General features: G+C 35.9%; 1 protein-coding gene across 1 annotated transcript in view; it reads right to left on the bottom strand.

The window, feature by feature from the left end:
• ROCK2 (Rho associated coiled-coil containing protein kinase 2) overlaps positions 1 to 24,213 on the bottom strand; it is a 91,502-nt gene that overhangs the window by 4,899 nt on the left and 62,390 nt on the right. Inside the window, exons 7-31 of the mRNA XM_052690171.1 lie at positions 21,594 to 21,732; positions 19,830 to 19,921; positions 18,888 to 19,047; positions 18,163 to 18,226; positions 16,347 to 16,426; positions 16,040 to 16,088; positions 15,359 to 15,494; positions 15,168 to 15,259; positions 14,671 to 14,917; positions 14,254 to 14,360; positions 13,535 to 13,694; positions 12,251 to 12,411; positions 10,392 to 10,576; positions 9,540 to 9,609; positions 8,090 to 8,193; positions 7,748 to 7,934; positions 7,341 to 7,434; positions 7,120 to 7,214; positions 6,363 to 6,542; positions 5,960 to 6,128; positions 3,158 to 3,228; positions 2,086 to 2,174; positions 1,442 to 1,520; positions 967 to 1,228; positions 360 to 573 (exon numbers count right to left, since the gene is read on the bottom strand). Coding sequence (XP_052546131.1) covers positions 360 to 573; positions 967 to 1,228; positions 1,442 to 1,520; positions 2,086 to 2,174; positions 3,158 to 3,228; positions 5,960 to 6,128; positions 6,363 to 6,542; positions 7,120 to 7,214; positions 7,341 to 7,434; positions 7,748 to 7,934; positions 8,090 to 8,193; positions 9,540 to 9,609; positions 10,392 to 10,576; positions 12,251 to 12,411; positions 13,535 to 13,694; positions 14,254 to 14,360; positions 14,671 to 14,917; positions 15,168 to 15,259; positions 15,359 to 15,494; positions 16,040 to 16,088; positions 16,347 to 16,426; positions 18,163 to 18,226; positions 18,888 to 19,047; positions 19,830 to 19,921; positions 21,594 to 21,732 — 3,286 coding nt within the window. The remainder of the gene's footprint in view (positions 1 to 359; positions 574 to 966; positions 1,229 to 1,441; positions 1,521 to 2,085; positions 2,175 to 3,157; positions 3,229 to 5,959; positions 6,129 to 6,362; positions 6,543 to 7,119; positions 7,215 to 7,340; positions 7,435 to 7,747; positions 7,935 to 8,089; positions 8,194 to 9,539; positions 9,610 to 10,391; positions 10,577 to 12,250; positions 12,412 to 13,534; positions 13,695 to 14,253; positions 14,361 to 14,670; positions 14,918 to 15,167; positions 15,260 to 15,358; positions 15,495 to 16,039; positions 16,089 to 16,346; positions 16,427 to 18,162; positions 18,227 to 18,887; positions 19,048 to 19,829; positions 19,922 to 21,593; positions 21,733 to 24,213) is intronic.

Raw genomic sequence — 24,213 nt, 5'->3', positions numbered from 1 at the left:
TGTCATAGCTTAACTTTTAATCAGGTACAGTTTTGTTTCCTTAAAAACCTCACAACCCTCTTAATGACTCTTGACATATCTAAGCTTCATATTCCCTACCAGCTTCTAGTTCACAGAAACAGTAGTAACATATGTTATCAGTAATGGTAGGTTAAATAACAGATAGTGCAATGTCCTTTGAACCAGTAAACAAGCATAATGATGGTTCTTATTACTTACATGAGGTTTACAGAAGATGACATACTAGATTACATATCAGTGGTTGCCAACATTGTTGTCAACTACTGATATCAACATATATCACATTAATTGCAGTAAAATGTTTTGAACAATAAAATACATAGCAGCTCTTGTGTTACCTTGGTTTGTTTGGAGGAAGCTGTCGACTTGGTCGTCTGATGGACTGGTTTGGCTGTACCTTCATAGAAGTTCTGGGAGAAGATCTAGCAAAGGGGTCTGGTGCTGGAGGTTTCTTGGGTATTTTTTTCACCAGTCGGCTCACCCATTTTTGCTGTTCTTCTGTAGAATTAGCTAACAGTAGTAGATTCTTCGCCGTTGAAATATCATAATACACTGTAGTAAGAATTTTTCAAATAAAAATTAATAATAATTGTTATTTTTCTTAACATGTCCCCTACATAAAAAATTTCACTAAATATAATCCATTTCCTAAAACTCACTATTGCTTCACTCAGCAATGCTGCACAACAGTGTGAGCAGTCCTACAACTATGCTCTACCTGTGTGATGCTGACAACACAGCAGGTATGAAGCCATCCACCCATATGGCATTCACTCATAACAGTGAGCTGATCCTCTTGTAGACACCTTCAGAAAATTTTACATACCCACTGAAGAAAAACCTACCTCTTGAAGTTTAGTTGGTGTCACAGATAGGACCCTGTGATTCATTAGCATGCCTTGTGACTCCAGCAACTATACACACACTCAAATATCTGCTAATTACCTTTGCAAGGTGCTATAATCTCTTCTTTTTTATCCATATGATCTTTGTGACATTTGATATGGCAACGGCGACATTCCAGAGCAGGAGGAGGTTTAAACATATGCCAAAGAGGCTTCATACAAGCTTCACAATTGGTTGGAAAGTGATAAAGAGTAGGTATAAACTCATGTCCTTTGTGACAAATATAATTTGACTTCTCTCCCATAGGCTCCACAGGAAATTCCTGCTCCTTTTTGCTCTCTCCTTCGTTAGCATATAGAATCTAGAATTAAAGCATAATAATCTCAGAACTCCTTTATGACAAAAACATATTCAGAATAATTCTTGAATTAGAAAAACCAAAGAATAACACTGGAATGAATATTTTCAACAACTTTGAAGTAAAAGCTTCACTTCGACAAAGTTAGGGGAATATGTTTCAAAACATGGTATGTGATGTATGTTACACTATAAACATTAATTTATTATTGAATACCTGGAATATCCTTGGAATTTCCTTGGCATCTGCTCTGTACACATCAGTCTGGGTGACTGGTCGGACATGGAATAGTTTGCTGTAAGAAATTGTTTCAATAAAGACAAAAATTAATGTTATCAATATACAAGCAATAATCCTGTCTTTCAGTCCTGCACACGGATTTCCAAGCCCTAAATAAACACAAGTCACAAATATACAGCTGTATTTATGAAAAAAATGATAGCAATGAAAAGCTGACTTCAGTGATTGCTGGGATCTTTCTAACACAATCCTCTGTTCAGACTCCAGCCTTCAAATAGCCAAAATCTGTATTTGTTAAGGAAATAAATTAATTATATAACCCACCTATAAGCATGCATTGTAGTGAAAATGTACAAACACTGAAAACTATAGCCTCTCAGCTACAGATTTCTTAACATTTCTTGCTACAGTGTGTGTGAGATATGTCTAGCTGAGCTAGTGAAAACACTTCCCTTATGCCAGTTGAGCGCTCTGTGTTGGCTAACAAACATCTAAACAGAGCTAACTGCAAAAGTACACTCCAACTGGCACTGTGATACCAGACCACATCTTTCTAAAAGGCCTTTCTGACAAAGTCTGCCTGCAATTCAGAGGAAGCAATCTTGTGTGCTAATACTCACTCTATGTCTAATACCATATAGGGATTGGATTGCTCTTTATCTTGTTCGCTGTCGTAGAACAGGATCTTCTTACTGCTTACAATTACATACTGTTAGGAGGCAGAAAAGAATAAAACATACATTATAATCCAACTGATCACATCAAAGATGTGACAGAAATATTTTTCTACAGTTTTATTGAATGGTAGCTAAAAGCATAATAGTAGTACTGTATCTTGACTCCATACTTTGTCAGTAAATTAACTGCACTATGAAATTTTACTACCTGATGCATTAGTTTACATTGTCATATTAGTTGGTACTTAAACAAATGTAAGCATCTGTGAGGAGATCAAAATGAAAGTAAGAGAGAGATTAACTCAAAAATTTTTAGTTTCTAATTTACAGATTTAATTTTCTCTCAGAGCAGCAGCAATTATCGTCTTAGGATGCCTATTTTACATGTGCAGCTCACAACTAATAGGCATCACACTCACAAAGTTCAGAAAATCAGGTACCCCTAAGAACTCAAATTTCTAGAACTTTATCCAGAATGAACAGTTTGACTGAGCAAACTGATATAAACGGCATCGGTTTCTCTTTGGGCAAAGACCACCAAAGAGGCTCCTGAAAAGCAATCAGCAAGTGAGGGTTGCACAGAGCAGATGCACGGCCGTTAGTTTTCTCTCTTAAACAAGGAATTTGTGAAAAGCATGTTTCCAGTCTATAATGAGTTCTAGCTACATGATGCTGTTGAGAACATACAAATGTCTGAAGTCTGTAAGCAGCTGTTTTCAGCTCTGGTAGGACAAAAAAAAAAGCCTTAACAGAATTATATGTTCAGAGAATGGCTTAGGTTGGAAAGGACTTCTGAAGTTCATCTGGTCCAACTTCTGTAACCCTCAGACATAGCTATATATAAGCTACTATACTTTTTATACTTTTATACTATATATATATATATTTATATATAGTAATTACAAGAACATGTATTGAAGAAAGCGCTGAAAATCTGCAGCGAAAATAAAATCCAAACTACACATGAAACAATAAGAGATTGCAAAAAGAAAATTGTTGTATTATTATTGTTTACCTTTTTAACCCAACCAAATTTTTTAGTGTTATTTCGAACAGGTAGTGATAACCAGCCTTCCAATCTTGATTCTGGAAGAACAAAACAAAACAAAACAAAACATACAGTGAAGAACATAAGTATTCACAAAACATTCTTTTTGAGCCTACTGTGCATTTAAAAATACGCACTGAAGATCAATAAAAAAGTCACAGAGCAAAGCTGAGAACATATAACATCTTGCAGAGTTTATCACAGTAAATTTTCAGAAATCAATTAGTGTATTCCCCCATACAGCAATAACAAACACTGTGATTACAATAAAATAGTAGGTAAGAGGAAGAAGGGGAAGAGCAAACTTGCAGTGATACCACACACATTCCCTTTATCATTATTACTGTTATTTCTAAAGACTTTTTTAAAAGTCTTTCAACCTTTAAGACTTAGAAGAATGTTTCTAAAGATATTAGTAGACCGCACAACATCCAATTATATATAAAAGACAAAACAGAGCAAAGTACCACCACCAATAAGCCTATAAATAAACCTCTCTACTCGGGGTAAAATTTCAGAAGTTTTATATTCTAATTCATATCTTTTTTTTTGCACTATGAATTTCTCCATATTTCTAATTGTGCCTAAATCTCCTAGAATTTCTATTCCAGAGTAAGTAATTTTTGGCTAAGCCCTAGTCCTTGCCTAAATTCAACTGCTCTTTCTTGTGATATTTAATGCTACACCATTGCAACAGTCAGATGCCCCATCCCTGGAGGCATTCAAGGCCAGGCTGGATGTGGCTCTGGGCAGCCTTGTCTGGTGCCTGGTGACCCTGCACATAGCATCTAGTTGAAACTAGATGATCACTGTGGTCCTTTTCAACCCAGGCCATCCTGTGATTCTATATTCTATGATACGATATGATTCTATGACATCTATCTACAGCATTAACTCCTCAACTGTTGTTTGATGTACACATTTCAGTAGTAACCCAAAGCCTGCCAGGATCAAACTGCCCACGCGCTCAGTGACACGTAGTTATCTTGTAGTCTTAGACACTATTTTTCACAGTACCCCTATATATAGCAGTTTCCACCCAGTGTGGGAAGGAATTTTCCCTTTCCCTCTCTGAGTTAAAAATTCTGAAGCCATTAACATTGACAACCATTAAACCGTTAAAGGACATGCCCTGCAACTGCAAAAGCTATTTTCTTTCTCAAGAGAGGGCACTGGCAGACTTGTGCCCACATTCAATGCAGGTTAACAAACAACGATTAAGGTATTCGTAGAATTTCTGTTATGCCTACAGAGACTTGAAGAATATTCCAACATTTTCCCAGTATGTTTGTAAGCATCAGGAAGAAATAAAACTCCTCAACATCCTATCTCCAGTTAGAATCTGCTGTTAGAAAATAGCCCTAGTTTAGACATGATTGTACTTTAGAACAAAATAAAACCATGCACATACCACAGCAACAGCTAACAAGGAAATATTATATAAGTACTTAGTGATTCTTTTAGCAGAGAATGAAATAAGCAGAAGACAGGCATTATGCTTTACTCCAGTTTGAGGAAATAATGTCAGTACTCCAAAACAAGTTTTGCCTTTGATTGAAAGACATTCACAACTTAGAAGTGCCCCATGTAAAATACAGAAATATGAGTGTAATTAGAAAATCCCATCTCTGACATTAACACTAGGCAGAAATGTTACTCAAGAGAGTGCAGTCATACGGAAAGGGTACAGAACTAATGAAACAAAGTTCTGTTTTACCAGAGCTGTATAATTTCATTATATTCTTTATGCATCAGGAAAAACAAATTTAAATAAATTTTATTTTCCTTACAAAAAAAAAAATTGAATATAAGATTCAATGCAAGGAAAAAAAAAAAGTCAACATTCAGAAGACTGAATTTCTATGACCAAGCAATGTACATTTAGAGTGTGAGGGCTGATATATCTCAACACTTCAGTGAAACACAAAGATTTGACTTTCTGGTATCCTAGGGTCATGCAGATAGTTGAAGATAGTGGGCATAGTCTTCCTCAAGATCAAGACAATAAGAATTTATTCAATGCTTTAATAAAAATAGTGTTTTATAAATGGCAATGAGCATCTATAAACATTTAGATAAAACAAGCCAATTACTTCATGTAAATTTTTCATGTAATTACTTTGCTTACTGCCATTTTTTTAAAGTCATGTATTAGTAAATGTTAGTTTTGAAATAGAAAAAAAGGAGCAATAAAGACAACACCGAGCATGTCTCAGGGATGTCACCTGGGCTATCAACTTCTGTAGGGCTGTGAGAACAAGACAAAGGTTCTTCTTCTGAGTCAGAATCAGAATCGAGAAGCATGCGAGAACTGGAAGGCTTAGTGGCAATACTGACAGAGGTGGAAGAGTGCTTGTAGGTAAAAGACATGGATTCCATAGTGTGGGACTGAGTGATATGGACTAAACATAAAGAATAAAGGAGGAAAAAGGTAGAAAAGAAGTCAAAACAGTGTCTCTAAAAAGAGTATTAGTTTTACATTTAATCACATAATAATTGCAAATAGACCAGAATAATAAGATGAAAAAAGGATTAGTTTCAATGTCAGACAATACTGTTTTTTAAAGAAACATCTTTAAATAAATTCAAGAATGAAGTATGATGACTGATAGAAGTAGTTAGTGCATGGATAGTGAACTCTATCAAAGCATTGGTCAGTGATAGAAACACATTAAGATAAAAAGCCCAGAAATATCAAATACTTCAGTTTCCATGGTAAAACAGATAAAAAACCCAATTCGAATAGGAATATTAATATGAATAACATACCAGGGAATCCATCGTCTGCCTCAGCATCTCCAGGCCCGCTGCCTATGCTACTGTTGTCTAGACCAATGTGTAATGACTGTAGTTGTGAGCGAAGCTGTTCAATGTCACTGTCTTTGCTGTCCAGAGTCATCTGGAGCTCAATTCGTATCTGACTCTCTTCTGCTATTTGCTGTAAGGATAAAAATAAAGGTTTCCTATTGTCACGATACTCTGCTTCTCAAAGAAAATTTGAACTTAAAATTATGGAGGTTTTGCAGTCAGTCTCAATACATGTGCTGCATCTTTCTTTCGATCGAGGAAATTCAGGAATAGAGACTGTATGCACTACCTTACAAGACCGAACGATTTCACTAAGCATTACAGAAAATGGTATCAATGTTTACACTTGTTAAGAGGATCTTACTGCCTGCATTTCATTGATTTCTTTCTGATACTTGATCATCATTTGTGTTAACTTCTCTCGTTCAGATTTCAGTTCCATATGCAGTTTCCTATTTTCCTTCTCCTTCCGCCGTACGTCGGTGTCAGCTCCACGTTTGACTGGACCCTTCCGATTCATGATCTCAGCCAATTTATTCACAGCCTTCCCATGAGGGAAACAGAAGCAAAAAACAAACAAATAAATACAGAGCTATGCTGCAGAGAAATAGTCTTCTCCACTACCTGTGATCAAGCATTTTTAATCTGTGAACTAAGATCTCTGCATATCTGGTAGTAGAAAGTTACTTGCATTAATCAAAAGTGAATAAAGGTAATGCTGCCATTTTCACTTTAAACAAATGTTTCTTTAGAAGACTTCTACTCATTTAAATGCTCTTCAGTTTCAATTAGCTAGTGGATGAAAATGCCACTTACTGTTAAAAACATCTGATATGAAAATCAGAATTAACATTTTATGGTAATTACAGAGGAACCTAAATCAAGTGAAAAATTCATTTGACTGAAATCAAGACTTATGTTTTTGGACTGCATGAAGATTAGGACTTTCTCTGCAATAATAGAAGAGGATGCAATTTCACTACTTAGCAGAGGCAAAAAAAGATAAATTTGACATATTTTACTTCATCAGGAAAAGAATGAAGTGCTACGTTTTTTAGTAAAAATATGAACACTTGATTATTAAATCATCGTCACTTATTTCTTTGGATATATTTGCTTACCTGGGTTTTCAGTGTTCTTTCATTCAACAGTTGTTTTTCAAACTGTGCTTTAATATTTCCTATATTTGCTTCTTCTTCTTTTAACTTCGCAATTTCTGTAACACGGTAATTTAAACAAACAAACACAAAGATATAAATGAAAGCACATTACAAAATAAAATAGAATTTTTAGAACCAAACTATAGGCATAACGAATTGTATTTGGTTCTGAGAATACATACGTTCTTGTTCCTCCTTCAGTTTATTGTTTAGTTCTTCTTTCTCATTAGCAAGATTAGCCACGTCGCTTGTTAGTGTTCTATTTGCTTCCTCCAACTACAAACAAAAGGTACATGTGACCATATATCTAAAAATCAATGACATATGAAAACACTACAGCACAGAAGGAGATGCTTCAGACAGAAACCAGAACAAGTGTAAGATGACTAGCACAGGGGCACAGAAGAGATACAGGGAAGAAACAGGGTACAAGATACATATATATATATATTTATATTTAACTAGTTAATTCAAAGAAAATAAATGTGTAACATATTTAAGTATGCTAAACTACAATGGATAACTCAAACTGCAAATGAAACTCATGCTCACGTACACCTCTACCAAAATAATGATGTATATTACTCACAGAGGCTATGGTGGCATCCTTCTCAGTAAGCTCCTGTTTATGCCGAGCCATCATTTCTTTAATCTCCAGTTCTTTCATAATCTTCTCTTTTTCCAAATCAGAGTACTGTTCTTCAGCAATGGAACGTGCAAGTTGTTCTGAATCTGCTTTTGTCAAAGTGATTTCTAGCTGTGCTGCCAAGGAATCTCTGCAAATTATTGATACATACTATTAACTCAAAAAATGGGAGGTTACTTAAAACAAAAGGAACAACAAAGCAAAATAAAATAAACCACCAAACCCCACCTGAACAAAAATAAGAGAAAGCTATCCTGATCTATATATTAACAGTACAAGCAGTACCTCTCATCCTGTAACTCTTGTATCTTTTGCTGCATCTCTTTACAAAGTTTGGTCTTTTCCTCACATTCTTCTTTAAGTTCTCGAACTTGTGTCTTATACAGGGTCTAGAATTTGAAGTAGGAAAGAAAAGGATGTGACTTACATAACCGAGCTCGAAGGCACACAAAAATTGATACAAGAGGACATGGTATGCTGTTCTTTAACCATACGCTCAGTTCAAGCATAACTATCCAAAGCTTCCTCTACATTTAAGTGAAGGTCATTGAAGGTCATAATGATTCCCAAATATTATTTGCTTTATTTTTTTGTTGTTGCTATTTTCTTGGTGTTCCCTTGTTTTTTCAAACAACAACAAAATAAACTCACTCTCCCCCCCCCAAAAAAAATATTCCTGTGTATTTGGATCAGGTAGATGAATGAAATCTAATTTATACATTTGTAAGCATACTGTATAAAACTGGCAAACTGAATTTTCTTTTCTCTACTATTTTAAAATAGAAACAGAAATAGATTAGGTAGAGCTTGGATTTTAACCATACAATTGCACTGTAACAACATGAGAGCCCAAGAGGAAAAAGACAAAAGAGGAAGAGAAAAATAGGTCAGGGAATACAAACCTCGAGCTATACAGGAAATTAAAGAAAAATTACACTGCTCTGTATGCTAAGAATGGCTGATTGACAGATAACTGCCAGTGGATTTAGTGCAAGGCTTTCGTGACGAAGTCTCTCAGGATTCTCTCTCTGGTCCATCCAGAGCAGTCAGCTGACTTGAACCTTCCTTTTTTTCCTCTCCTTTGACATGTGCAGTTTTTGACCAGCTACTCATCCTCTTTACTGATATAAAGACCACAGTAAAAGCGTGAGTTTCCTTCAATTCTCAAGCAAGACCCTTGGCCTTTTCTTTTAGTATGATTGGCTGTGCACTATTACTTTAAGTTAACCTTTATATGTTAGTGATTATTTCTAACAATCCCTAGTTATTGTGCCTATTACACTGAAGCAAAATCTCTCAATGGATCTTTGCAAAGTTTGGTTATTATGCAATAACTTTCTTCTAAGCCTTAAATGCATGTGTTTGGTAATGCCATATGATTGTTTCAATACAGCTTCAATGCTGCCTGGACCAGATGCTGAATGCAAAAGTCTTGAAACGTCCAGAAAATTATTTGCATTATGGAATGAGCTGCTCAACTTCTTCCTTCCCTTAACCTGTGCTTGGGATGCCCTTCCAAAGCTGGTCCATTTCTTAATATGAACTCTTTCGTTCCGCTTAGAGATCAAGAGCAAGGAGTGGTAACAGGGCTGCAGTCAAGAATGAAGGCAGACCCAGGAAAAAGAATTAACTTTGAATTAGAAGGATGAAGTGCTTCATGGCTGAGAGAAAGAGAAAAGGTAACGTTATATCTAATGAACAGACTGGTATAAAAGTAATGAAGCGTAATACATACTGAGAAATACTGCTCAGCTTCAAGTTGGTCTTGAAGCTCTTTCATTTGTCCATCTGCATCTTGACGTTCCCTAGAAAGTAATAAAATACATTAAAGAAAAGATATGAAGATTCCAAACAAGAAAATGTTTGGATGCAAGAAATGGCTGCATTCACATTCTTTATATTCTGCAGTTCAACCTGAGTCTTTGTCAGTTTAATACAGTTAGCATACTAGCTACAACAGTGTCACTGATAAAGCAAACAGCCACTGATAGAATGTTATTTCCATGTAAAACACCACTGATCTGACAGATTGTTTTGGGTTTTGCTAGAGAACAGTCTCTGAGAACTTCTTTGTCAGGAATTCTTGAATTCACCTATTAAAATAACTCAGAAAGTCACTCAGTCACATAAAAAAAAGATCAGCAAGGTAGCAGAAAAGATTTCCACCATTATTTTGTTATGGCAGTTGCCACATTCAGCTTTCTGTGTGATTAACTGCATCTTGCTTGAAGAAAAGATGAATCAAAACATAAGCCTAAGACCAAAGCCTAAGTTACACATGATCTACACACTCAATTTGTTTTGTTTGTTTTTTTTTTCTGTCACAGGAATGTTGTTGGTGTAATTTTTTAAATAGTTATTATTTAAATAGTCAAATTATTCACTGTAAGAACCTGAAGAATTGCTAGGACAACACAATTCCTGTCTTAACTCCTCCAATTATTCTGTTCTCCCCACCCCCCATTTTCTTTTACACTTTCGTCTCTTATTTTAGATTCTCAGCACAAATCTTGAAGATCAATGGCTTTTACGAAAACTACAAATCAACAATATTTCAAAAAAAGTAAAATAGAGCAACTCTGCTCACTTGCGGAGTTCATTATTTTGTTTCTCCAGACTTAATTTGATTTCCTGAAGATGGTTATTCTCCTGTTTTAGCTGCTTCTCTGACATTTTTAAGGTGTTGACCTGTTGTGTTTGCATCTTGAGGTCATTTTGAGTGAGACAACGCTTTTGTGTTTCTTGCTCTATTTTTAAAGTCAAGTTTTTAACCTACAAAATAAGCAGAAACCTGAGGGTTAATAATCTACACAGGGAAGTAACATGCAAACAGTAATTCTTATTGACACTTCCTATATAATTTGCTCCAAATCTAATGCCTCCTATTTATTTCCATGGAAAGTACAGAAAGTGAGAGGAAAATCACACTGTACAACAGAGGAAATTCTCAGCTACTACTTTTCAACATCACCACCACCACCACTAGCTGTGAATTTTTGCAAGTGATGAACAAGAGCCTGCATACTACATTCACAAAAATCTGCACTAGTGGAGGTGACTGTTTCACTGCTGCTACGACAGCATTGTTGCTAGGAAAATGCTACCCATGCTGTCCATCTTTCATCGGCCCAAACAGATGTAAGTCAGAACATGTCAAATCTGGACTATATACAGTGTGTGTGTGGTAGGACGGTCCAGCTAAGACTGGCAATGTGTTCCATAGTCTTCAGACTGGTATGGAGCCTGGAGTTATCTTGTTGCAGGAGAAAGATTGTCTTCTCTGACCTGACTCTGTAAGTTCGAGCTGTCAGCTTAGTCAGTGTTGCAATGTTAAGGCCAGAGGTGATGGTTTGTCTGTGTTCCAGGAAGTCCAGAAGTATCACTGCTTTCCTAACCCAAAAGACAGGGCACATCAGTTTACCCACTGAGGGCTGCATCTTGAACTTTTTTTTCTATGAGGAATTCACATGTTGCCTCACCATGGACTGCTGTTTTGCCTCTTACTTGTAGCGTGACACCACATCTCATCACTGGTAATGATGTGATCCAGGAAGCTCTCACCTTTGGCCTTGTATTGGTTAAATAGGTCTTGACAAAGTTGCACACAGTGTTCCTTCTGCTCCTGTGTGAGCGTTCGTGGGACTCACCCAGTGTAAACTATGCAATATTACAATGCTGCTGCTAATGTTTCAAATGCAGTGAAGCCAATATCCAGTTCCAGACACAATTCCCTAATTGTAATCCTCAGATCAAGATTCATTCTGTGGTATAACAGCAGTGCATGGCCATCTTGAATGTAGCTTAGCTTCAACATCACTGTTGCAACTGCTGAAAGACACCAACCATCACCTTATGAGCTCACATCCACTGTTTGATCTCCAGAAACATTCAGCAAGTGTCAGTGAATGTCAATGGGTGCATTTTTTTCTGCATGGCGGAATTCCATGAGCCTTTGCTTCATAAGCACTCCCATGACAAATGGCATTTTGTCAGACTGCACCTATTCTGCCACCTGTCACATGGCAGAAATGTTCAACCTCTACTGCTATACCACCAACATCCACCTATGACATTATGGGTCAAACACAATAAAATAGGAGGCATTACTTTTGGAGCAATCTTCATACATTATTGTATAACATGCACACATTTTTTAATAGATAAATCCATTTCCTGAATAAAGTTATTAGTTCACAATAAAAACCTAGTCTTTCCACGTGTCAATTTCTTAGCATTTTACATTCCAGAATAAAAACTTTGATATCAATAATGCTGGAAAATGAAACCACTCTGTAAAGTTGACTTTTTAAAGCTCCAAATGCAAAGAAGTAAGAATTACTGCCATTTATGTTCACAAACACCCTAAATATGGCTGTAACAAAAGGAAAATACAAAGACATTTAAAGCTAGCTTCCACTTAAGACTTCTTTTGTCCCCGTTACATACATCTTCATTTAGTTTATCCTTTTGCCTAAGGAGTTCATTTATTTTCTGCTGTGATTGTTTGAGATCACAATCCAACATGGAGCGCTGCTTTTCAGCTTCTAACAACCGATTTTCCACTTTTTGCTTCAAAGCTCTCTCTTCCAAAAGTTTCTTCTCCATTTCTGTGAAGAAAGAGATTTAAGGTCAGCCTGCAAATGAATCACTGCAAAACAGGGAGTTTAAAGGAGTGAGGGAGGTGAGGAAGAACATCTACCCATACTAACTAATGGTTGTCAGTTATGACAGAGACTGCTGAAAAGTGGTTCATTAAATTTTTCACGGTAAACTGTGAAAAAGCATTCCAGAGGATTCTTCGCACACATTTCTACCTGAGAACTATCACTTACTCTTGAGTTTCAATATAAATTCCAGTTCATTTTCAATACATTTGAGAGGGATAAAAGAGTGGCTTTCCTCTTAAAAAAATATTTTCTACCTATAGATCAAGTATTGCTCTGACTGTGATAATCTGAAATCAATTAGAGAGTTGAAGCTGTTGAGAAAACTGATGGACCAAGTGACTCATATGGTACATCTGAATCTTTCTGCTTTTTTGGAACATCTGCAAGCTCAACATTTTTGTTAATGTTCTACATTTGGAAGGATAAGATCCGTAGGTTATTTTTTAAGCACTTGGAGCAAACATAAGCAATTTAATTCAAAAATAAGAACCATCTTCTGGAATCATCTACTAATTATCCCTCTCTCTAGGACATTTTAATTGTTAGGAGATACACCAGAATATGCACGGTGACTACGGAAGCCTAGCAAAGGCTTCACTATGTCTATATCTATATATGTCACTATGTCAGACTATGACTATATGTCACTATATCTAGTAATCTATTTAAATTTTTAAGCTGTTGACATATATTTTATTTAGAAAGATTTAACAACACTGACAAAGGACACACATAATCTTCTGAAAATCTTTCCAACAGTTTTAATAATATAAATTTAATAATACCCTAGCTCAGAATACCATAACACAGAGAATGGATTAGTGATGTTGGCAACAGAAATTCTGTTGTACTCAAAGAGACTAAAACTGCCTGCCTTTAACCTAACAGATCATAAACACTAAACAGGAGGATTACAACTGATTTACAAAGCTAATTATTTTTAAAAAAGAACAGGGGAATGGAGAAAACATAACTACGTTTAAACTTCTACTATCATTAAAAAATTCTATTATCTACCCTCAATAATTTATGCTTAAGTCTAACTGTGATGTCAAATACAGACCTTTCATGGCTTCAGATTTTGCCTCCTCTATAGATTCATAAATCTTATTTTTGTCTGCCAGTCGTGCTTTTGTGGCTTTATGTTCAGCTTCCTCTTGCTCAAGGTTCTGCTGCATAACTTTGAATTTGTATGTCATATCTATTTCCATGTTGCTCTTTTCCTGTTAACCAAGAAAAGGGCATTAAAATGAAATATTAAATACATCAGGTTAGATATGAAATTTCAGACAACAGTAACATACTGCTTGGAAGTATGAAGAAGACACAGCACAGATCCTAAGGTCATTGGAATTCACTTCTACTACCCATGGAAAAGCACTGATAAAATGCTCTAGAAGTATGCAGTGAAACTCCCAGTTGCAAAATATTATAGAATTTATTCTAAAAAATATTAGCAAAGCCTTTTTTTTTTCCTAATAATTTCTGGCAATACTGAGAATTTAAAAAGGTCAGATTTCATAGCAAAAATGAAGTGCTACAGCTTCATGATTAAGCTGTACATTGGTGGACATTACTGTAAACTTTACAAATATAGTGAATTGAAATCATAAGGGAAATGAGGTCTTCTTTCCCCACTTTTCAAACTTCCAAAACAATGAGAAAAATCCACAGAAAAAGAACTGATGCTGAAAACAAGGCTTATGTCTCAATTAAGAAAAATCCCAACCGTAAGAATCTCATAGGGATGTACCACAAATGTTCACTAGGAACTGCTGTTACCTTTTCTAAATCTGTAAGTTTTTCCTGCAATTGCCTTTTCTCCATTTCTAGTTTGGCTAATGCACTCTTTCCATTTTTCACTTCTTCTTCCAGGCTCGATATTCGACCTAAAAAATGAACGAAACATTAATGAGGCTGGGTAGTCTGTGAAAAAACATGTACTGTATTTACTTACTGATAAAAAGCTCTGGTTCTAATTGTTAAGATCTTCACAGTGGTTTTAGAAATCAGTAACACACTTTCATCTTAAGTATCTCCCCACTTGTTTTCTCTGTAATGCATGTTCTAACTTAAATAGCATTGTATAAAACACCTCTCTAATTTAGTTTCTGTCTGAAACTCAAATAACATTACCAGAATGTGTTTTTATTTCTGAAACCAGAAATAAGCTTAACTTCAGAACACTTGTTGCAATACCTTGTAAATCACTGATAATCTCTGATCCATGACTTCGATCTCTCCTTTCTGATTCTAGAGCAGACTGAAGATTGAGAAAGTCCTTCTCCAGTTTGAGTTTAGCATTCTCTAGCAGGCAGTTCTTATCCTGTAGTTCTCGATTATTAGCTTCCAACTGCTGGATTTGCTTTGTACTTTCAGTCTGGTTCTTCCTTAGCCTGGCTGCAGTTTCAGACTCTGATCGCAGCAAAGAATTGGCCTCATCCAGCTAGGATTGATAAAAAGATACTTTAGACTAAACAATTAAAATGTAACATCTACCACCGCCTTTATAAAATATTAGATTTAACAGATTAAAGAAATAAGGGGGTATTTCAAGATGACTTTTGAATATGAATACATGACAAGAAAGAAAGCTCATAGAATTCCATTACACGTTCAAACTCCCATCATTACCAACAAAATCTGAACTTCAGAAAGCGATTACTTTAAAATATACATATATAAAGTTGGCCTGCCTGTCTTTGTAGTTGATTGATTTTCTCATTGGATATTTGAGAGTTCTGATTCCTCTTTTTTAAATCTTCAAGCTGATCTTTCAAACTGTTAACTAAAACAAAAACAATTCAGTTAATCACTGTAGTGAAAAAGTTTTTCTCTTTTAAAAACCTACATCAAAACAGAGCCCTTCAAGCAAAGTTCAACATACCCTCGTTTTCCAAATTGCGTTTCTTATCTGCTTCATGTTCTGCTTTTCTCTGGTATTCTGTATTCTTATGCTGAAGAAGAGCCTTCTCCCTTTCTAGTTGTCTGACTGCAGACTCTACATTTTTCCTTGAAGTTATCTGGATATATTTAAAAGAGCAAAACAAATCACATTTGTTACGTGAAGAATCTTGGCAATCTTAAAGTGATTAAAAGACAGTTTACTTCAAAGTGGAAAAAAGACACGTGCCATCTGCTTCCTGCAAACACAGTGCATCAGAACATCTGAACAAGTTCATCCATCCTAGACCAACTACAGCCAGGAGCTTTTATCACTCTAAGACTGTAGGATGGGTTGCATTCAACAAATGCTGTAACCTGCCTAGCAGTCATGAAACATCCATGTAGTGTAAAATCTCAGCATGCACCTGTATGAACAACACATCACATTCCACATGCCCTCTGTAGATATACATGTGCAGTAGGCATTAAGGTGCAAAGCTGTGCAAAATACAGTCCTTTTACTGACACAGTTAGAACACACTTGCAATACCAACAAATCAGCTGGTGTTGCCAACTTGCCATAAATACACAGCTACCAAAAATAATCTGCTGGTTCCTAACGAAAAAACTCAGATACAAATGCTGAAGTTTTAATTCCAGTAATTAGTAACTACTGACTTACCTCTTCATCTAGCTCTTTCACTATCTTCTCTAAACGAGTATTAGCAGACCTGAAGGAATAAGAAAAATATTTTTAAACCCTATTGACCACACACAAAAATAGGGTGTTTGGATGTGTTCAATTAATTTTTTTGCAAGATATTCTATTTTCAGCAATCACATTAAACGTCTAGGGCTGGGAAAGTCACTCAAACAATAGAGACATTCTTATGGAAGTACAGAGATAAGCAGGCAGTGGGGGGAGAGGCCAAACCGTTGTGTAATAATATTTCTTTACAAACATACCAAACACACTGAAACAATCTCACCTGTATTTCTGTTCTAGTTCATCTTTGGCTTGCAATTCATTACTGAGTTGTTCTTCTAACTTGCTTAGTTTTTTCTGAAACTGAGTTAAAAAGTCAAAAAAAGCATGGTCTTTAAGTAAGACTGTTATCACATGAAAAAAGTATAAAGCAGCTTAATAACAAAAAAAGGGAAAGCATGGAAAATTAATTTAACCATTAATTGTGATTTTTTTAATTCATCAACAGATGGTAATTGTTAAGCAGAAGGTTATTTCGTCTCTATTTCTCACCATTACAAGTTATTAATCTTGATTTTTATGATATAACATTTGCTGCATGCTGCATTACAGCAAAACATCACACAATTACATACCACAAAGTGACAGTCATAAAATTTCTTTAGGCAAATAATGTTGCTTCTGGTCATTTGCTGTATTCTTTCCCTGCCTAGAGTCTGGAGCACAATTTTTGGGACAGTCTCTTCTATACATGATTTAAAAATTAAAATGGCATATAACCAAACTGGACAATATTCAGAGAACATTACGAAACGTGCACCATGATCTCACAGAGAGAGGAATTCTTTCACAAGCAGAAAATTAGAAACAGTTTTAAAGTTTGGGAATGTTTTGTTGTGCTTAATATAAAAAAGATATGAATCAAATAACCCAAAATTCAAAAAACTAGATTATAAAACATGAATTTTGGAATTGCTTCACATCTTCAGGCCTTCAAACATTTCTTTTCCTCCTTCATCCCTATTCTACTCCACACATACAACATGCAAAATCATAACATCCCCAAAACAGGGACACTGAAAAGGACATCAAAACCTAGAGACTCACTGCTTGAGAAAATGAGAATGAAAAAACCTGTCAGAAGTGAAATGCAAAATTTTAACAACTGTCACAATAGAAAGCAAATGTGAGAAACATGAAACTGTATTTGAAAGAACGATTGCTTTTTTTTATTTAAAGGGAAACTAAGACTTTTATTCTATTCACCAATGACAGGAAGGAAAGACGTGGAGCCCAATAAACATCCACGTTTAAATTTATGTTGTTCATTACACTACGCCTTTCCTTTCCAAAGTTTAACAATTAAGTAAGTTTTAACAAACGTTAACAAACTACGCTTGAATATTACAAATGGTTAAGTGGGGTAATGAAGTAAGCTAAATACATGAAAATTTAGTAGCATTCTTCTCTCATCTGCATATTTAAATTCAGTTGGCAATCTTGAAAAGCTCAATAAAGGAGCTTCACACACTCACTTCAACTGAGAGAAAGATTTATGCTCAAAAACATTCCTTTGTCACTATAGTTGACAACTTAATTTTCCAAACTCTGGATAAACGTGCCACAAATCGCAGCGCGCAGCCAAGAACTACAGCCTTTCCAAGGGCGATGCTGTTTGGGGCAAACAGAGCCCTACACATTTGTTTTCAAACCAAATTGTAAATGCCAGAAGAATCAGAGAGAAATGTGTTCTCATTCATCGTCACAGCGCGGGACCTGTGCATTCGAGTACAACAGTTCATTCAGAAGCTGCTACAGACACTTCACTGTTAACGGTTTGGTGCATAAACATCGACAGTATTTAATGATATATCCTGTTCACACAAATTAAGTGGGAACTATTTGATTCCTTTCATAATTCAAATATATTCACCTCCTTGCTGTCCTCTAGATAGAATTCATCATTTTTATTGAGGAGCATTAAAAGAGTGCTCCCCAGAATATCTGATTCCTTGCTTAAAACTCTGCCTCCTCCTAACAGATTTAACAAAATTAGTTAATCATTCCTTAACACTTACAGGAAAAAAAAAGGCACTAACCTCATTTTTACTAGATTGCACCGATTCATTTTCTCTGCAAGACTGAGAGGAGTCACTTAGCAACCTGTCAAAAACAAAAACAAATCCCTCCTGCCCTTATTCAAGTTTTCAACAACTCTGGCAACCTCGCCAAGAAACACATTTCAATCGTTTCTCTCAAGCCTTATTTTGTCCTAACTGATTCTCAGAATGAAGCCTGTTTTATTCCAGTGAATCAGAATGATTTGAGCCTTTTTAAAACAAAGACTAACGTTTAAGACATTTTCAAGTCCATATCAGCTTATCATTTTTACTTAATACCCAATTCATTCACAGCTATTCAGACACACTGAATATGATTAATCAAACAAAACAAAGGCAAGTAGATAGCAACTGATGTCCTAGCAAGCTATTACATTGCATAAACATTTTTCTGAACACCCAACCCAACAAGAAGCAATTTTAGAGCTAAATTACAAACCTAGCAGTTTTTTAAACCTACAGCAGATTTTTAAAGACACTATATATTTTTATGCATATAAAAATACTATTTATTTCATAAGAATTATCAAGGTAACCACAACTGATATATTCTACTTAAACTCTGCATCTTCTATCTTTATAATTGAACAGAAATGAATATAAGGCAATGAATAAATTAAGTATCTAGAGTGAAAAAGAAAGGATAGGCTATATGAGAAACTTGAAAGTATATTTCTAAAAATACACATTAAAGTCTCACATACAAATTATCTCTATAGTAGGTAAATCCTATAAAAGGCAGCTGGTTTCCCACAAAGGCTTTGGGGATTGGAAAGGTTTCCACATCTCCTTTGTCATCCTCAATGTCATCAAAATTACTGCTGTCTATATCACTACTAAGCTCAGGAACAACAGGAGCAGCAGCTACAGAAAGGAAAGAAAAGATCAACTTAATTCCAAGATTCAGCCTATGATGTAGGTTGTCCTGCTAGTTAAATGTGTATTAATCATGCAGCAGATCTCTAAATATTACTATGAATATTTTTTTTTTTTCTTAAATTGAAGTATTTTCACATTTACATGAGCTGCTTAATACATGGCATATCTTATGCACACAATGTATTTGCAAAGGTCATCACGTTTTAGAATGGAACACTAAATATAATCACCATATTAAGAAACTTCAGTAAATACATCTTTAGAAGTTATGATCAAGCTCATGAATCAAAGTGGTTGGTTTTTTTTCTTACAGCAATCAAACTCACAATTTCTTAAACAAAAGGCAATGAAACCAACAAGCCCACTCTCAATGTAGCCTTAGCCACAGATTAAGAAAAAAATTGAAACAAAGAAAAAAAAGACAACCATCAAAACAACAATAACAAGTCAGACAGAAATAGAACGCAACAAGCAGCCTTTCTGCTTAGATTTCTAAAACACTCAGCTTTGCTATTCAAAACAGAAAACTATAAATTAAAATAGTAAATATGAGAATACTTTTGGAAAGAAGACATTTCTCTTACTCCTACTGATACAGGTTTAAGAACATAAATGATAAATAAAAAAGTTCAGGCAAAATTCTTGATAGCCAGAAAATATTTACTTAGTTTATACAGCCTTACAGCGTTTTGCATTTGTACTATTACTGTTAAGTAGCCTTATGCAAATACTGAACAAATATACAACTTTCAAGCTAATCTACTTACTCTCTCGGATGTTGTCCCAATTCCACTGGTCACTCTTAAAGAAAGGGTGATGCTTTATTTCTTCTACCCCATTCCTCCCAAGTCGCACGTCCCTGAACATAGCAATTAAGCCAAATTCACGTTAGGAAAAACAGCACTTGTTTTGTTTTTACTATAACTTGCTGTCAGTAAAGATTTTCTGTGTAAAACACATTAGTGGTCAAATAAAAGAAAAAAAGAAAGGAAAAGCACACCAACCAATGATCCTTAGTTTCTCATATGAAAATGTATTTATATAAAAATATATAATATCCACTCTCCCTGTTACTGCTTAAATGTCCAGAAGTTGGAGTCTGCCACGTGAGGAGAAAAGCAAGAAAGAGAGCACTAAGGCAAAAGCTCAGAAGAAACTCAAAAGAAAAACAAAACGCCAGCACCGTAGGGGAAGAAGAAACTGCCAAGGGCCGATGTCTGCCAAACCACATGACAAACCTTAAGGCTCAAGTGAAGGAAGGTCTAACTTACTGCACAGAACAGTTATTCAAGGCTGAACTGAAATAAATATTTTAAGAATTCCATCCTCTGCCCCATAAGTAACCCTGACACGTCTTTTGCTGATATTTACAATGAAGTAAATCTCAAGTTCAAAAAGAAACTTCTAGTTCGACCAAATGAAGTCTCTCTTAAAACTATCTGTGAGAACATAAAACCAATGCGTGCAACAGAACTAATAAATCATAGGGTGGATGCTTATTCCTTCTTGTCCCTCTAAGTGCCTCATCACTGATCACGCACACAGAAAGAAGGCATCTGTTTCAAATAAATTGCTTGAGCGCTGCGTTAAATATAAACAGGAAGACAAACACACGTAGGGGAAATAAACCTCGCTGCACTCACGTTATTCAATTCTGCTCCTGTTTTCTGTCTGCCCTGCAGCTACTGAGGGTTAGAAACACTTAAAATATATTTTAACTGAGCAGAACAATCCTCTCTGTGAGTATAAAAACCATTGTAAGGCAATTTATTCATTTATGATTGTTGTTGGCTTTTTTCCTACTGATCCCTCAATCCCTAGAAGCTGAACATTCGGCTGCAGTCAAACTGAGGTGGTGACACATCATCAATCCGGAGTTAAATTTGAACCTAAGTGTCATTTTCTTTAATCAGAGAAATCTAAGATAACCTCTGCTTTCTGGCACTAAAGAAAATTTAAGAATTCAGGTCAAGAATGAACTTACACAGATTAATATCAATAAAAAACAAAAAAACGCTCAGCTCCATGAAGGGAGAACTCGATGATTTAATTATATCCAGGACAACATCTTTTTTCTCTATTAGCTATACTTGTCAGTTAGTAACACTAGCTAAAAGAGAAAAGTTTGAACATTCTATGAAATTTCAAACAAAGTAGGCAAATATAGGCTTGTTTTCATGAAAGTATGTTTTTATTTTTTATAAGCAGCATCCACTTCATCACAGTTTGTTCCCTGCCTTTCAGAGCTCAAAAACTACTTCCAGCCTTTCAGGTTTGCTGCTCTATTTCACACCGAGCCACAGATGGGAGGATTTCTTCAGTACAGATTACATTGTATCAAGAGCTGCCAGAACCCCTCCAAAAAATAAAATACAACGCCTAGAAAAATAACCCATAAGAAAAACCCATGTGTGGATGATTTTGCAGAGGAGAATTGAAATTAGTTGGTGTAATGGAAATTGATTTTTACAATGAACATGTGTTAGTACTATCTGAAACAGAAATAGAACCAAAACAACACATGCACATACCTGTCAGTTAAGAAGGCACAGATGAGGTTCTTTGCATGCTTAGAGATTTCTACATCATCTGGGAAATGTAGTGAGTTCTTGTGATCCATAATTTTACTGTATGTCCCTACTAAGGAGTCTGCATAAAAAGGAGTATCACCTGGAAATAAAATGGTAAACTGATTGTGATTTTGAATAATGTTGAAGTAGTGTAAGATGAAGACCAAAAAGTGAAGAGGCACAAACTCTACAAGCAATTTTGCCTAAGGCTGTTTTCTAATGAAGGAAACAGAGAATATGCAGGGTACAGAATAATATATACTACTAAAAACGTTCCTGTGACAAAATACCTTCATTACACACTGAATTACACATTACTACCAAAACTTTTGCCCAGTGATTTGTACATTTTACCTGACTGGTGTCACCATTCTCTAATTTACACAGTGATGACACTGACATGTAACCATCTCTTCATGCTCTGTCATGGGTGTAAGAGACTGAACCTCATTAACAACTTGCAGATGCACATTCCTTGGAAAGCCTCCACCACTGCTCTCCCAGGAGCATTTCAGAGGCAGGCAGGCCAGCCCTGCCCCTGGAGCTGCCTGGGGAGCCTTCAGAGCACGTCAGGCACAGCTAAACCTGCACTCACTAATCTTGCTGACTGTCGAATTGTATCACCTTGGGTGTCCATATTAGTACAGCCAGGGCTGAGATTTAAAAAGCCACCTTTTTCATCCAAAGTTCTGAAGCACAAAATTCAATTAATTTTAGTTTATTTACTGACATAAACTTGGCAGCAAATTGAATATGAGCCAAAAGTGTGTTTACAGACAGAAGGTCCAGCCATAGCCTGGGCTGCACTGGGCCCAGCACCGCCACTGGGAGAGGGGAAGTGTTGCCCTGCTTTGCTCTGTGCTATGCGGCCTCACCTCCAGCACCTCCTCACCTCCAGAGTTGGGCAGTCTCAAATATTCCAAACCATCTCATAGAATCACAGAGTCAAAAAGGTTGGAAAAGACCTCCAAATGCCCACCTGCCACCACCATTTTTCCACAAATACCTCCAAGGAAAGTGATTCAACCACCTCCCTAGGCAATCTCATTGGTGTCTGTTTCATAATAGCAATGTCTGTGGGAGTAGATCTGTCTTGAATAGCCTAATTATTTCTAGTTCAGTTACAAGAACCAGAAAAGCTATACAGTTATCTAAGAGAAGCTGCATGTTTCTTCAAACACTGTCAAATGAATCTGACATAAGCCTCAAATACTGTGTTTGCAAACAAAGTCACTGAAGGGAACCACGCTGGCGCTGTTAGACGGGAAATACAATGCAGATTGGAATATGATGATGAATAACAAATAACCAAAAAAATTACAGGGCACAAGTAAGCCCTGTAATTTTCAGTATAAAGGTGAAGCAGATTTCAAAAGCATTTAAAAAAGACTGCGCAGGTAGAAAATCATATTCCCTTCTCAGAGGCAGAAAGAAGCTTGGATTAAAAAGAGAAAAAAAAAAAAAAGTAATAACACATGAAGACTTCACAAAAAGCCAATAGATGGAATTCAGCAGGAGGAGTACAGTGTTAATCACATGTAGGATTCTGACAAGTCCAGAACTGCAACAGAAACAAAACTGTTATTTCACACCCTTCTGAAAGTGTGAAAATCACAGAGCTAATGAAAGCAAAGATTCCAGTCTATAATGTAGAGAAAAAAAATGACATTAGTACTGAAGGAAAAAAAAGTTGTAAAAATAGCATAGATTCAAATATTGTAACAAGATAGATAGCCTGTGGTAGGAAAAATGCATGAAATTTATGATATGTCAGAAATTTTTCAATACACAACTCCAAATTTTAGGAAAAACTATACCAAATATAAGCCCCCTCAGCTTAGCCACTCATACTGAAAGCCTGGAATAACATCAAGATGACGCAGAGAAATGCAGAAGGATTTTTGTTCCAAACAAGTAGAGGCTCCTTTATATAATTCAGCTCCTGCAAAAACTGTACCTCTCTACTTTCACTTCAAAAGATGTTTTGGTTACAGTAATAACAAAGGGACCATCCTCTCAGATGCGGTTTAAAAAAACAAAAACAAACAAACAAAAAAACCAACAAGCCCTGAGAAAACATTTGTGGGCATCTATGTCATAGAATCATAAAATTGCTCAGATTGGAAAAGACCTTAAAGATCATCAAGGCCAACCGCAACCCAACCATATTACCCTAACTCTAACAACCCTCTGCTAAATCATGCCCCTGAGTAAATGTCTAATATTTGAATTACTGAAGAAATTCATTTATTGCTAAAATCGTTTATGAGACTATTAATTACAAAATATATATTTTATACATCAAAATGCTTTAATTCCCAAAGACCAGGAGATTTCAGTAGCAGCACATATCAAAGCATCAGAGAGGCTGTGGATGCTCCATCCCTGGAGGTGTTCAAGACCAAGCTGGATGCAGCCCTGGGCAACCTGTTCTAGTACCAGATCTTGAGGTTGGTGGTCCTGCCTGTGGCAATGGTGTTGGAACTTAATGATCTCTGGAGCCCCTTCCAACCTGAGCCATTCTGTGATTCTATGAAAGCATCGTTCAGGGCTCAGGATGCCAGAAACATCACATCTGCAA

This window comes from Tympanuchus pallidicinctus, unplaced genomic scaffold (genome assembly GCF_026119805.1).
Source record: "Tympanuchus pallidicinctus isolate F22 unplaced genomic scaffold, pur_lepc_1.0 scaffold1, whole genome shotgun sequence".
In the NCBI taxonomy this organism is placed as follows: Eukaryota; Metazoa; Chordata; class Aves; order Galliformes; family Phasianidae; genus Tympanuchus; species Tympanuchus pallidicinctus.
This window is presented reverse-complemented; position numbering and strand designations above follow the sequence as displayed.